Source organism: Falco punctatus, assembly GCF_963210335.1.
Source record: "Falco punctatus genome assembly, chromosome: 7".
Classification (NCBI taxonomy): Eukaryota; Metazoa; Chordata; class Aves; order Falconiformes; family Falconidae; genus Falco; species Falco punctatus.
The window spans coordinates 62,603,636-62,619,986 of NC_137587.1; the positions used below are offsets into that span (position 1 = coordinate 62,603,636).

The window sequence follows — 16,351 nt, forward strand, 5'->3', positions numbered from 1 at the left end:
AAGACTTAATGGATCCTATTATGTGGGTTTGCTTTTGTTGTAAGGATATTTACTTGCTTTTCAATACTTGACACTTAAGAAACTCTGTCCTCAACTCACGAAAAATATGGCTACCTAAGTAAGGTACAGTTTTATTTAAGTATTTTAATTTAAAACAAACACAACAAAAAAAACCCACCCCCCAGCTCCCTCATTTAGGGTCTGATCCAATTGCCATTAACGTCAAGAGATGATCTGCCACTGACGCACTCTAGGGCTGGCTTGGATCCCTACATCATCAAATTCAATTTCATCTACCGATTAGGTTCTAGAAACCAGCTAAAACATGAAGAATGATTTAAAAATCGAGCTAAACTTGATTGTAACTATAGCTGTCACTAGCACCCTCCTATTTTAACCATCTGCAGCTTGTACAGTCTATGTTCGGAGCAGCAATGCGTGCACACACGCAGACATATATGAACACTGAGTCATTTGCAGGAACAGACAGTATAACCCACAGTTTTGAAACTCAATTAGGAAAATACTAGTGGGAACTAACAAGAGCCACATTTTGTTAAAACATCTAAGCTTTGTTGAACAAAAACTAATTCAGGGAACTGACGACATCAGAAATACTGAAGTCAGATAATTATAGAGAATTACATTTCAACCCAAGCATTCAGATACTCTTTATAAAGAAAAAGATTGTGTTTTTTGTATCAGCAATGAAAGTTGTCAGGCTCTTTTCCCAAGAATTATTAAGCAGTCGTTTCACACAAGTAGTGTGTGCAATGGATGTCTATATGTTTTAATGACTCGTAGGGTGTCTAGAGATTGTATACCATGGATTCAATCCTCAACCAGCATCCTTAACATGACAGTTCATAAATACTCAACAAAACCGAGTTAGTAGAGAAAACAAGTTATGGCTATTTGTGTCACCAAAACCCAAAGGATACACTGAATTAAAGGAAAATACTGTTAATCCTAAACAAAGCTAACTAACAAGTGCAGATAAAGTAGAACAAGAATAATGTGAAAATATTTTTTTTTATATATTCTCGACCCAACTCAGAAACAAGGGCATGAAGCAAAAACCATAAAAAAGGAAGCCATACGATCACACAGAAACCTGCTGCCTCAGCTAAGAAAAGAAAAGAGAGAAAAAGTGAGAAGGAAAGAGAATGCTCTTCCAGGAGTTCAGATCTCTAAGCTGGGCTGTGTTTTGCAGTCCCTCTGGCTGCTTTTCTATTTCCATCCACTTTGCCAGGAAACTGCTGAAGCTCCAAAAAGCTGTTACGGAGACAGGACATTCCCAGACTGCCATTGTGCCATTTGGTGGAGCACTTGCTAATTTTAGATTAGAGGAGGAACACACTGGGACAATTAGCCCACAGCCACTTCTGACTCTTGCTCCAACCCATCTGCAGACAAAACTCACACCCAAACAATAAGACTGACAGCAACACCCTTCAAACACAAATAAAAAACAGAGGCAGAGGAGGACCCACCATGCCTTTTTTGGCAGAATACATCTTTCAGAGGACCCGTGCATTTCAATCCCAAAAGCGACCACTGGAAATAAAACCCCTTTGCCCAACAGCACCTGACACAGAAAATCCACCTGCAAGCAATTTTGAAACCTTCTTCCAAAACAGGAGGGGACCATTTAATGTCAGAGGACAGGGAAAATGGCCAGAGAGAGCTCTCCGAGTATCTGATTGCATGCCACATGAGATTATCTGGTTGCAGAGAAATGGCATGAAATGGTTTGATAGCACTCAAAGCCATCTCCTTGCTGAACGGCAAGAGCTCTTCCACCTGTTCCCCCTCTCTGCACCATCCAGCTGTCGACACAGGCACAGCAGGGAACAGATCAACCCGTTGGAGACTGGGAAAGGAAGCCATACATAAGTGTACACAAACATCATACCTTTAACAACACAACATCTACAGTCCTGTCCACCTTGGAAATGTCGCACAGGCTGTATCGCCTCTTGTGGCGTTCGTACATTTTTTCCAAAAAGCTAGGAGCGGAGGAGCAGAGCCCACCATGAACCCCGGGCTGACCACAGCCAGGCGTGCTCCAGACCTCTCACAGTGTCTCAGCACTGGAGTCCCGGTGGCTCCACACACCAGCCTGTTCGAGCCTCCCAACAGGAAAAAGAAAATCCCAGAGCTGCGACCAGCTGATAAAGTCTTCTCGGAACAGATTTGCTTATACAGGCAATGCAGGAACTTATAGCAAACAAAAGATATTTGAAGAGAGCTTTATACATATAGGATTATTTTTTTTGCAACTGCTAAGAACGGTATCAGCCTTCCTGTTATAGTAACAATCATAAAATAAAATGTTTTCCAGACAACTTTGATATCCAAAAAGCACCAGAATGAAAATCTTGCCCAAAAAGAGAACAAAAGCCAGATGTGTGCAGCAGGAACCCTGACGATCCGAGAGGGAAGGCAGAAGGTAGGCTCAGCCACGACGGGTCTAATTCAGGAAGAAACGAAAAGGAAAAAAAAAAAGCGCCGATCACCGTATCCAATGTAAATACTGTCACCAACGTGATTTTTTCTTTCACAGCCCCCTGCACTGAAAGGAACAATAAAAAAAAGGTACTTTCCTCCTTTCCAGTCAGTTCACTGTTCACCAGACAGGAGGGCTTGGTTTTGCATTAAGTTCAAATTTCTAATGACAGCACAGGGCAAAAGGAAAGAAAATAATGAAATAAAGCCACTCCCTCCTGATTTGGGCTGGGACGTCACTACTTGCCTTTTTAGTCATGGACCAGTGTTCTCCCAGCTTTCAAAATTTCTTTGCAGTTGTGGGAGCATGATTCATCTCTTCAGAGAGGGGGGGGGGGGGGGAAAGAGGAGGGAGGGCAGGAAGAACAAGCAGGAGCTTTTCTTCCCCAGCCTCTTCCACCTTCGGCTGCAGGCACTTGGTGTGTTTGCTCGGTCCAGAAAGAGACTGAGCAGCAAAGGGATGTCTGTTCAGAGAGGTAAAAGGACTCCTGCCTCTCCCCCAGTTCTTCCCTCTCCCCCAGGCCAGGTGAATGAAAGATGATTTCACGCTTAATGCTTCCCCAAAACAGGAATGGAAACTTAAGATTTAAACAGTGCGCACACACATATACAAGAAGAAAAAAAAGAAAAAAGAATTAAAAAAAAGAAAAAAAAAGGAAATCAGCCATGCTTTATTTTTTTTTTGTTCCCAACACCAGCAAAAGATTTCCCCAACTTGCTGTCCAGAAAGTTTTCTCTCTTTTATTCTAGTTGAAGGACAGAGCTCTATTTAAAGAAAAAAAAAAAAAAAACAAACGAAAAAAACAAACCACACAAAAACAAACAAACAAAAAAACAACCAAAACACAAAACCCCTAAAGGTTTTTCGTCTTTCTAATGCTGGGCCAGTCAGAGTGTCTCTCCCCTCTCAATAGCTCATTCACATCAGCTGGGCCCTGCATGCACACTGCCACATGGTTTCCTGTTTTCAAACTGCCCCCTTGCAGCCCCCTCCGCTTTCCACCCCACCCTGACCTCTCGAGGGATGAAATCTTTCCATACTTCCCTGGCTTTAGACATTCTCTCATTCACTGATTCAAAAGGGAATGGGGGCGGTTAAAAAAAAAAAAAAAAAAAAAAAGAAAAAAAGACAGAGAAGAAAAGGGAAAGGGGAGGGGGGGGGAAGTATGTGGTTGGGAGTTTGTAGAGAGCAGAACTTGCTGCTTTTCTGCAGAGAAGCTGGAAATGCAGGAATCGTTAATCCTGTGTTGCAAGAAGGAAGCACAGACATCGGAAACCGTGCTTATCAGCCCAACGCTTAATTGCAGATCTCCAAAAAGCCATCCTCTGCGGTACGGGGTGAACTGGCCCATCTCCTGCTGCGGGGATTCGCTCCTCTCATGGAGCTTAGTTAAGGGTTTGTAGGTCTTTTCATCCAGCCCAGTAGGGTGGCCCTGGTCCCCTGGTTGTATGAGGTGCTCTGTAACGACCAGCTCAAGCTCTGGCAACGGTGACTCAAACCCTGCAGCCTGCCGATACGGATTAAAAGTGAATTTTTGGCATTTGAATACAAGAAGAGTCTTCCAAGGGAGGTCTAAACCCATCCGCTGCAAGCGGGCACTCCAACTCTTCTCGTTCCAGTGCTACTCAGTCTTCTGGCCATCCAAAAACATTGCACCAGCTGCCTCCCCGTGAGTAACACAGGAACTGACTCCCCTCTGTGCCTATTTGGTAAAATGCTGAAGAACAGTTTATAGAAACACAAAGTGCTATTTTAGGCTCTCCTGGACATGACACCCCCAATCCGTACAGTCAGATTACGCAAAAGCATAATTACTCTCTAGATTTAGCAGACTCAGTAAGCAAGCCGAGAAGGGTATTTTTTCCTAAGACTACAGCATGGCTTGGTGGCATGGTGGCCAGCCGTGACTCGAAGGTCCACCCTTGGGCATCACACCGTGAATATGTCCTCATGCGCTGGAGCAGCCTGGGACTCGCAGCGGATGAGCTCCTCCCGGTAAGTGACACAGGTACGCTCTTACCTAGTCAATGCGAGGTATCTGCCCCCACTTTCATTAGGCTCCATCTCTCCCTGGCAACCCAAAGCTTCATCTCCACCACACCACCAGCTGAACCGAGGAGGATCTCCTCTACCAGGCTGTCTTACAGTTACAATTCCCAGCTCGAGATCTCAGCCAATGACTCTTCTCCTTAACAACGAGCAGAGCTTCTGCTTTCAGTATTGGGACACACACAAAATGTGGTAGTGCTTTGGGGACTTTCTGGAGCCACCAGTTTTCTCCGCAAGTAATGAATCCCAGCGATCATGTGCCCGTCGAGATGAGGAATCAGAAATGGCTGTGACAGCATTCCAGCCCTTCAAACACTACCATAAAAGGCAGGGATTTCCTCAAATCTAAATTTACAAGACAGGAACCTATAAACAAAGTGTGTGAATTTAGTTCAGGTAAAGGAATTTCCAGCAGTTGCTGTGCCTTAATGATGTTTTAATGTTTCATTATGGGACACGCACATTTTTTTTTAACTGATACAGCAGTTAATTTTGTTTTCAAATCAATTTAATTACGACTGCCGGTATGTATGTAAGGCCTAGATTTATCCAAATGACAGTTGCACAGCTCTGTCCAGGCACTCCTTAAAGCATTTTACCTTTGAACCACAGAGCTCCTCTGGCAACCAGAATGAGATGTTCAGGGTGCAAGCAATGCCCACTTTGCAGAGGAGACTGTTAGGTGAGCATCATTACTAACTGCGACAGCACATCTTCCACAGAGATGCAAGATCAGTCTGACTTGTAGCTGCATCAATACCCAGCTTTTGTGGCTCATTATTTCACCCTTCCTACAGGTAAGGAGAAATGAGAAACATCTGTAGCCAAGGGAGGTGGAAGACACACTGGGAGATGTTCAGCCTTCATAGCAGGAAGTTAAAAAGAGGCCGTTTTCTCAGCTGTGCACAAGCATCTTGGTATGGCCAAAAGCCACAAGGAACCCAACATGTGCCCTCATGGGGCAGGAGGGAACAGAAAATTCAGGTGGCAAATGCAGGCAGGTGGCAAGAGCTAGCCAGGGAAGCTGCCAGGCCAGCAGCAGGAAGGGTGACTCTGGGCACAGGATCCATCCCAGGACTCAGTACACGTCCATGCCCTACCTGTGAGTCAAGATGAGGACCTGCCTTCCCCCATAATTATTTGTCTTCATCTATGAAAGGTTGCCAGCTGATCTCTTTGGACTCCTCTAAAACTTCAGCCACAGAAGGAAATAATCAACACAAACTAACAAAAAATACCAAAAATACATCCATTCCCCCCTCCCTTTTTCTTTTCAAATTTAAGCTTCTAAATCCCTAATTTGTTCCAAGAGTTTTTCTGTGGTTATGTTCCTGACTCACAGCCAAGATCAGGAGGCCAGTGATGACTACAGACACCCAAAGTCCATCCCATCTTCATTTCCAGACTTTGCTGTCAAAGGGGGGGGGGGGGGGGGGGGGGGGGGAGAAACTTAATATAAACAAATAGAAGATAATGTGCCAGACATGCTTCCCCTTGGGAGACCATCACTCTCTTCCCACATTAGGTGGGGCTTTTGCTGCATTGTTTCAGGCTAGAAATCTTGCCTTGCACACAGCTTATATACACACAGGCATGCCGAGCAGATGCAGAAGACAGACTCAGCCTGGACGAAGCAGAACAAAGGTTTCCAGTCTCCTTTGTCCATCTATTTAAGGCAGTCTCTTGAATGCCGTATGCATGTTTACACAGTATATAATATTTATGCCCAGAAATAACAATGCACCAGGCAATCAGAGGATAAAGATTAAATAAAAAAAAAAGAAACTACTCCAATAAGTAAATAATTCTCTTTTTTTTCAGAGAGTTGCTCAAAATGGAGCAGAGACGCAAACAGCAGTCCAGGCCACCGGCTGCTGATGCGACAGTTCTGGGCTCCTTATTGAAAACATCTGGAAGTGCTGAGCCACTTTGTGCAGACAGGAGTTTGAAACTATCCAATCGTTTCATATCCAAACCAAAGTCCAGCTCTGTGGATTTCAAGTGAGGGAAAAGAGGGGGAGAAAAGAAAAAAAAAAAAAAAAAAGGCACTCGATCGCACCATATGATCTGTAACTCATCCAGATAAAACTCCTCCTCCTCTACCCGCTAACAGACCTCTTAATGACAAGACAATCATGGTTATTCTGAAACAGACTGCACTGTTGTTATCTGTTTCACATTACTTTTGCCATATCGTTATGAAACACTGAAAATGATGCAATCTGCAGAAATACTCAGGCGTATGAACTTTTTTAACTGCGGCTCTGATAGGAACTAATGGAGCAGTAGATGAAAGGAAAAAATTCTCCCTGTTTTAAGCAAGTCAAAACCCACTTTTGGGCACTAAACACAAGAGATAATAAATTCATCAGGCAGTAAGAGAGAAGAATTACAATTTCAGTTGCTCTTTTCTTAAAAGAAATCAGCTTTTTGGAAAGGGTTTTAAAAATTTTCTGTTTCTGGCACTTGCAAAGATAGACAAAACAAACCCCTTTTTTTTCTAAAACTAAATAAGGCAAAGGAAAGCTGCATTCTAATACTGCAAAGCCTGTAAGAGGAGCGCATCCAATCTGGAAGGGAGCACACATCCATCGTGTCTGCCGGGAGGCAGGTCAGCACCCCTGTGAGAGAAGGCAGAGATGAATGCTCATATGTGGATTTTGAAGAAGGCCAGCCAGTTGCTGAGCACTAGCGAGCGCTCACGCCACAGACCTTGGTAAAAAGCCCTAGATGTTAGATAATGCATTTCTCATTTTCGCAGGAGCACTGAAAGGAGCTTTGTGACCAACCTGTTCCCACCCTGACTGTCCGCCTGCATCCCCACTGTGGCACTTTGGACCAGGGCCACATCCCTCCAGCCACGGCATGACCTGCTAGCACCCCACCAAGCAGTGGTTTCTATGGGGTGGCCCCAAAAGGCTGGTCATGATTGTGGATTCCCCTTCAAGGTAGGGCATGAAAAGAGGAGTCATGGAGAGGGACATGGACAGCCCGCCATGATCAGATGTCACAGAAATCTCATCCATAGCGAGTGCCACGTTGCTGTAAGGAAAAAGGTCAGCCATGCAGGCAACAAACCTTCACAGTTCTGGTCCTAAAACACCTCAATATTCACCAGCTTGACTTAATCCTCGGGGCAAATAGTCCACAGTACCAACACAAGTTTTATTCTCCAGCCCAGGTAGCCCTGACTCTCCCAAAACCTCCCTATTTACATCAATCAGATCTTTATGCAAAGGTGAGACATTTCCTTGCAGAGCTATATCATGGCTTTGGGGCAACATGACTGAGCTGAATTTTATATCCAAAACCCTCACTGTACAGCTGCAGCCCGGGTTTGAGCTCAAAGACATAATCGTCTAACGGACAGCTGAAGAACCATGAAGGAGGAATGGGAAAGGCCTGGAAAGCTGTCAGACATACAGATACGTGGAGCATGTGTTTTGAGAAAATACAAAACCACCTTGAGAGACCTTCAATCATTTCCTGACCTTCCCTTTTCTAATATTTCTCAGAGGCTCAGTGTACATTTCTCAGGAATTTCTATTGTCCAAATAACCTTCAGAAAAATGCTGAAGCTTTGGTCTGCCACGGAGCATGCCTGAACATCCTCCCAGAGGAAGTCAACTGCCCATCTTACTGCTCCCAAATGGCTACAGGAGAAACACCTCCCACGCAAGAGATTAGCAGCCCCTCAGCTGACTTTACATCGGTTTGCAACAACTAGTTCTGCATTTACCAAAAATAACCGCAAATCGAGATGTCTGGCTGGCTGAAGTACTGTGGGATCTTGGATCATGCCACAGATATTTATTTAGTGTGTTATGGGAGCTGAGAGAAATACTTCTTGCTGTCAAACACGGGACATGTTGTTTTGCCCTGTGAATTCCAGTATCCTGAAAATGGGGAGGGGAAAACACGAGCGGATAAAGTGGAACAGACTGTCAAGGAGCACCTGAGCTACAAACTGCAGAAGCAAATCAGTCTCCCAGAAGCAACTTGTGCTTCAGGTCCCCTGCGTCCTCTGGGACACCAGCTGCTCCCACGCTCAGACACTTCCCACCGGGGCACAGGGTCTAATGATCTACAGATTGTGTAAAACACAAAAATAATGGGGTCTTTTATAAAGAATAACACAATTGTCAACCAAGAGATCTGGATGGGAGATATTGCTTTGGTTTCACAGCTGGCTCAGCCCAGCCTGAAGCTGCTGCTGAAGTTCACAAATGCAAAACTCAAAGGAATTTTTCATTATCATTCCATGCATAATGAAAAAGCATATTCTGGCATCACTGGGATAGATATAGGATATAAGAAAGTATTGATCTATGCAAATAAAAATATATGTTCCATTATCCCATAATGACAAATTCCTGAAAGTGTAAAGCCTTAAAGTTCAAGGTATGAGGTTAAAAATTAGGGTGAGGTTTTGTGCAGGAAAACAGACCACCTCACATTTGCAGAGTACAGAAAACATGATATTGTATTCCAAAATAACAGCATGATACCCATTGCTGTAGGCATAGCACAGGAGCAGACAGACATCACTTGAGCCACCCCCCGGATGCTTTGCCATAACTTGAGATCAGTGCCATGATGTGTTTGGTGGATGCTTCTGTCTAAAGAACTTACATATTTAGCTAAAAACAGAGACAGGACAGCAGATTACATAGATGAATTGGTGGATAAAGCCCAATAAATATGACGTATGGTATCAGTGAGTAAAATTAATAGACAATATAAAAATGACACATCTTGAATGGAGGAAATTATTCAACTTTTACCATTCTTTTATGCCTCCAGTTTAAGGCATTGTAATGTAACTGAAAAACAGAGAAGGGTCATTCAAATGAATAAATCATGCCAGAAAATGATTCAGCTTCCCTCTTTTTTTTTTTTTTTTCTTTTCTCTCCCCCCACCCCCCCCCCCCACCCCACCCCCGTCTTTCTTCCTTTCCTTGCCCCTTTTAATTGAAGTCCTTAGGACTCAGCCCCTGGGAAGCCCACGCAACCCAGTGTATTGTCCTGCCTGGCTGGGCACCCTGTCAAAAGGGAAAAGTTATCTCTTCTTTCATCTTGTAACTTGAAAATCTGGGAGGGGAAGTGGTGGGAAAGCAAAGCACCATACAAAGGCGCCCATCATATTTCCAGGTCAATTTTTTGCTTGGCTGCTAATGAAGGCAGGGGATTGAAGACACTGTGGTATTTGTTTTGCCCTTCCAGTTTTTCGGTTTGCTTTGTTGGGGAGGACAATCTCAGACCCAATTGGTAACTGAGATGCTCTGAGAGCCCCACTCTCCCCAGCAATAACAGACACTCCAGCTCACCCTCCTACCTGTACTCACATCCAACCAGTATTTTCATGCCCTCTCTACATGCATTTGGAAACTTGAAATAAAATCCAACGCAAACTTTGAGAGGAGGCATTTGAATTCCAGCTCCTGCCTGGGAGGTCTGCTTTAGGACCACATGAGTATTCATTTGCTCACTGTTTTATCCATTTCCCTGGTAGTCCTTTGTAAGAATATTAAACAAACATGTCTTTACAGCTCAAAAGCCCAGGAAAGAATGCTGATCCTGTGGAAGAAACCTGTTTTTACCAATTTTTACCCCACTTTTATCCCTCTGGTATAAAGACATATATGCAAGGGTAAGGATCCATTGTGCCCACAAAGCCATCATTAAGGACTGCTATACCAATACATGCTAAATATGTTCCCTTTCACCCATTTTCAGAAAGTATTCCTAAAGGAATTTCAGGACATAAAACATATGTATAATTAACAGCCAGATACGTGGAAGCATAGTCATTAGTGAGGAATTTTCTCAGCTGTTGACACTGCTCCAGGAAAATAATACAATATTTATTTCTAAGGTTATAAACTAACATATGCTACACCTCCTCTACCAGCTTCTCAAAGACCCCTTTACAGTAACATTTGTTGCTGCAAGGATAATTCCTAACTGGAAAACTGCATCCAAAGCCTGCTCCTATTCCTTTCCACTCAGGTAAAGGTAGGGAATGTCCCTGCAAACACTGGGAATATCAGGCCAATAGAGGTGTTTCAGGAAAACTTTCATTTCTGAGTTTTTGTGCTCCCCTCTCTCATTCCCCACTTGCCACAGCTGCTGCACTTCAATACATTTAAAAGCTTTAACCAATAGATAAATAAACAAATTCAAGCCAATGGGTAATGACAAATGGGGCCAAAAACGTCAAAACCCCCAGCGTTTATTGTATTTGGGAACCTTGCAATTTCCCTGGGTTATCCTTCTGATTCAAACTATCCCAAGAGCTGCAAAGGTCACCACACTGCAGATAAGGAAAACTGAGCATCTAAAATTTCTCGCCAGTGACTACAAGGAAAGGGTTGGTTTTGTTTTCTTAGGAAGAAAGGGGGAAATAATCTGACACTCACTCTCAAGGCTAAAATCCCAAATATTTACAAGATTCAGAAGCAAGAAAGCTTGCAGATAATCAGCAGAACTGATGCCAGTTCAATCAAAACAAACCAGTAATAGCAACTGGGAGGAGTACCGATTATGTAGCATCATTCCATACTGAAAAAAATACCCTTTTTTGTTACGCAATGGTTAAATAATTTAACTATCCCAAGTCAGAATTGCTGACTGCTCAGCTAGTCATTTTGGCTATTATGTAGCATTAATCTCTGCTGTTTCTGAAGTTAGTCTTTCGGAGAAAAAAAGGCAACTTCAAAACATGCAAAAATTAATGAAACCCATATGTGGGATACTGTCATTATTCCATGTTTATAAGAGGATCAGGTTTTGTTAAATGGGCTTATGCAGAAGCATAAGAAAAAATACCCAGCAAAAGATCTGAAAGCTATTGGAAGAAAAATATTGTTTTTGTTAACCCAAGCAGCCAGTAACAAGCAAAAAGACAGAATTTAAACTAAAAGCCACTATATATTCTGGTGCAACTTTGTTTACAGCTTCACTGACAGCCTATAAAGTTCTAAGCAGAGAAACCTGTCTTAGATACATTCTACCCTTCTGACCCTTTTCACCCCCATACTGTATTTAAGCTGGGACAACTTAACAATCAATGGCTTATCAAAACATCTGTTGGTACAGGCACCCGATCTAGACTTTTTTCAACAGCTGTTTTTATTTTATGCTTTTTTTGGCTAGGTCAATCAGTAGGACTAGAAGAAAATATTAATTGAGTTCCTTTCCTGACTTTGGTCTCTCTTTAGTGGCCACAGTCAGCACCCTGTTCCCCCCCCGTCCTGGGAGTTCGGAGAAAAAGAAGTCAGAGTGTCCCCCAAGTCTGGTCCTGCTCAGCAGCCTCAGGCAAGAAATAAAGGAAATACAGCTCCCAAATGGGCATCTACGTTACCCCGTTTACTCACCTAAATATTGACCTAACACATCCCCTGCTGCAGCTTTCTGCCCTGTACAAGGGAGCTAAAACCCTCGCTCAGAGCACGCTCCACTACCCGTCGTCTTGGCACCCCTTTCCCCTTCCAACAGCACTCCACAATAAACCCCAGGTCTGTCTTGCCTCCCTCTCCTGCTATTTCATTGCTGGGATCCAGACATCTGCCAATATCCCCCGTAAAAGATAACACACAATATATTTTAAAAGCCAACCTGCCAAAAGTTATTCGATGCTCCAGAGAGCACTACTTAGCAGATAGGGAACGTGCATTGCTCACATAAAGACATGCATAAAAACAGAATGTAATTTTCTTGGGAGACTAATACTTACCTTAAAAAAGTAAATATAAATTCAACCAAAATATCCTATTTTTCAACATTTAATTCAGCTGTTGCTTGAAACAATATGTTTCCATATAAATTCTGTTTCTTGAAAGAGAAGAAAACTTATCGAGCTTTTAAAGTGCTCTAAAAATCATTTTTTCAATGACATTCCAACTGTCAAGAGCCAGAGAAAGCTAATACTCAAAGCACTGATTTATTTTTTTTTAGCTCCCCTTGCTCTTTTTAACTGATATGACTTGTTTGATCTTAACTTCAAAATTTCTGATTTTCCTGCCATGTACTCCTAGGGTCACCATCAGTATTGACTGAATTGTGCCAAGCCTTGCCCAAAAGGACAGTAGCAAGAAAAGCCAGTTTGAACAGAAACCACTTATCTAAAGGAGGGAAAGCCCCAGGTTCACAAGCAGAGGATGTATTTCAGCATTAAAGAATTCTAGGAGCTACTCCAAGATGCAAATTTTTGTTGTCTCGTGTGCTGTAAGGATTTTAAGCCCAGAAAGAAGTTATTTATTTAGTCTATATATTTAGATTTATAAGAAAGGCAGAGGATCCATCTACACTTTTCTGGGTGCCTTTTGCAGCTTACAACACATGAAGTAAACCTCAGCTTCCTCGAAGAATACATGTAATAGACAAGCCTTGACAAGCAAAATCAAATGCTGTTCCTCAAATGTCCGGTTATGAACAAAAAGCCTTCAGAGGTTTCTCTCCGTGTCTCCTCAAAACACAATTAAAACCAGAATTTGCAAAATTCCTTAAAACTCATTTCAGCCCATGCAGCAGGAGCAAAGGACTCTTTCTCCCCCTCCCTTTTTTAATGCCGTGGGACCCCAATCTCTACAGTCAATGCCTCACTTCAGGCACCTGGCAGGTGGGAATATTTGAAAAGCAACCCTCCTCTTTTAGAGGGCTCAAAAAGGTACGTTACCGCTCTTTTTTTACTCCTTATGTGCAGGGATTTGAAGCTAAGACTTGTCCACCTCCTTGTGGGCAAGTGGGCGAGCACGCATTTTCTTACCTTGTGACGGTCAGTGAGCTAAAATAAAAATATTACTTGGAACAAAGCACCAAGAAACACTTCTTAAATCTCTGCAGAGTTTAACAGCCCACCCCTGTCCATGTCTTAAGTAAGAATCAATGTGTTCAGCAGTGTGCTGTGTTGGCGGGGCACAAGAGATTTCTACATTCCCAAGCCCAAGATCTCAGATTGAAACTAATGTTTCAGAGAACTTCACCTCCAGCCTTTGAAAATGTGTATTTTGGAAATAATATCTCTCCCAACCACTTTTAGGCATTTAATGCATCCAGCTGTGTTAAGAAATCAAGCAAAAGTTCAGTGTCAAGCAAGTCAGGATTATGATCTCCTTGTGATTTATGGAGGTAAGTACAGTCTCAGACAGAAGAAAAACAAGTCACTTGATGCTAAGCAGACTCAGTACCAGGGCTCAGACTAATGAGTTAGCGAGGGCGAGGCTTCACGTTCCTGCCTCTTATCTCACCAGCTGGAAGGACAACACATAAGAAGAGAGAACACAGCCAGTTCGTAAAAGAGAGGCAGAGCCAGCACCACGGTACTTGCAGAGACAGTATCAGTGGCTGCAGTAGAGAGGATGGAAATGCTTCAGGACAGGGAGGCAGGCGGTATGTGAAAAAGGTGCTGTACTTCCCACAGGTAAGAATAAGCCCCCAAATAACTAAGTGCATAAATAAGGTGAAACTACTATTATCATGGCGGTACTGGTATCAGGGTATACATCAAGGCAGTCTTTACGGAGAAGCAGTATCTAACAAGGCTGAGAAAATCGTAAGTCAAGCATTAGTCCTTCTGAAGATCTGAAAGGAGAGCAGCATAACTCAGGTTAAACACAGGCTAGCAACCATTCCTCTGATTTGGACTACATAAACAGAAGAGAAAGCAAATTAAATAACCCAGAAATATTGGCTCTATCTTTTGGATTAGTCTCTTGGGCACAGCTGCCGCCTTCATTTTCACTGAGTACATCGCTGGCGCTAAGATGATAAACACAATAAGCAAAAAGGCAGGCAGCAGCTATGTTCACCACTGCTTAAAAGAAAACCAGAAAGTTAGCTACGTCAAATATGCACTTATTTAGGTATGAACTTAATGCAGAAGTGAAGCAGAAAGAAAAGGTGGAAGGAGAAGAACCTTTTTAGCTGTGATAGACCAAGTGCAAAAGGAAGCCTGGTTTAGAATTTGCTCCCATCTGCTAATTCCTATACAGCTGATTAAGTAGATTTTATTAAATCATTGCAAAACACTGTCACATTCTTGTTACAGCCTCCATGCTGGGGTTATTCCAAAGCAGAAGTCCAAAACACAGACCACAGGAGTAAAACCAACAAACTGGCAATGGAAGGAGGTAAGCGGCAGTGAGAAAAAACTCTCTTATCCCTTAACACCTACCTGCTCTGGGGTCCCATAAAAAAAAGTCACTACTGTCCATGCTTTTTACAGGATCTGCATTTGGAGACATCACTACTTCTTTGGTGTGACTATGACTAATACAAGCCTTCTACCAAAATTCAGAAGTTTTCTTTCCCTGAAAGTTCTGATGAATTTGCTACCGCAACAGTAAGGACAGCTATGGCTGACCATGGCCAAACACAACACCAGTGCACTGCTGGTGCATTAAAAACTCTGGAGTTTTTAATTCTGACTGGCAGCTGCCTCTGCTCAGCCAAACCCCCTCCCTTCCATACCAGTCAAGTACTTTTATTTTAGATATCATATGCTTGGATATCAAATCACTCAGTCCTTCTGCAGAGACAATATATTTTAATCATCCACTGCAACACTAACCATCTATTCCCATTTCACAGTCCCAAGCTTATGGACCTCTCCATCACCACCAAACTGCCCCATACTACCACTCTGCACAGTGCAGACCAGACAGCAGGAAAGATGTCCCTGACAAAGCCAGAGAGCAGTCAGTCTTCTCAGTGTGAGCAAGGGTGCTGCATGGAAAGGCAAACATTTAGTAATCATCCAGGCTTTTACCTCATCTAGTGTTTTAACACCAGTTTGATCCCAGAAACATTCTGTAACACAGTTGAGTTACTTTGTGCCACACCAGGATGCATACGTGACACTGAGCAGTAACAGCAGAGATGCTGGAGGAAAAAAATCCACTTTTGCATGAAAATAAGGGAAGACAGAGCCTAAAAACGTTGGTAGGGCAGGGGGTAAAGGCTGAGAATGGTAGCAGAAGGGGAATCTGTGCAACTGCTCCAAGCCTAAATGCATTCTAATTCCATGCTTCCACGGAAGGAGTTTTAACAGTACTGGGTAAACCACCAAATATATTTTCATAACAATTCACACTGCAAGAATGGAAACATTAATGTATTCTTTCTAAACTGCATTCTAGCTCTACACACAACTCTCTCTCTTTAGTCCTTTACACTGTTCTTCTTACTAACACCATTCTTTTCATCCTTTGCTGCAAGTTTCAGTCAGAAATAACATGCCTGGATACTGCTAGATGCTGCGGCTGAAAAATAACAGGCAAGAGTCCTGCTCATCTCTCAGACAGTTGTCCCTGTCTGTGGGCTCTCAGATTGCACTGCTGGGTTTCACCTTGTAATGGAGATCTTAAAGCCAGGAGGTATCACACAAACATCAAGTCCATACAGACCTCCATTACAGCACAGGACAGGCAATGCAACCCTGCACCAGTTCTAGCACTGGTTTGGCAGTTTATTTAGAGCTGCAGCATATCATTCATAGGACATCCAGTCCCAACAGGAACACTGGAAGCAATGGAGAGCTCGCACCTTCCTCCAGTAACTCACGCAAAGAATTAACTGTTTTCACCCTTCAAAGTTTTTACTGTCCTTCCCACAGTCTCAGCTTGTTTAACTTCACCTTCTAAATGCTGCGTCTCATTTATGGCTCTTCCACCAAAGTGGGAAGAACGCCGTTCCTCATACATACGGTTACAGTCCAAAGCTCCCCAAAAGCCAGACGCTGCTTGGAACCCAGAACACCAGCTTTGCCCAGGTGCCATCTCCCTTTCGAACCTG

At 43.1% G+C, this 16,351-nt stretch overlaps 1 protein-coding gene across 14 annotated transcripts in view; it reads right to left on the reverse strand.

Annotated features, from left to right (window-relative positions):
- AKAP13 (A-kinase anchoring protein 13) overlaps positions 1-16,351 on the reverse strand; it is a 222,469-nt gene that overhangs the window by 73,429 nt on the left and 132,689 nt on the right. The window contains exon 1 of one of the 14 annotated variants that reach the window (XM_080396178.1): positions 1,916-2,290. The exons of the other annotated variants lie outside the window; for them this stretch is intronic. Within the exon in view, the coding sequence (XP_080252304.1) occupies positions 1,916-1,996 (81 nt within the window). The 5' untranslated portion in view covers positions 1,997-2,290. Of the gene's footprint in view, positions 1-1,915; positions 2,291-16,351 lie in introns of those variants that run through there. 14 annotated transcript variants of the gene reach the window in all.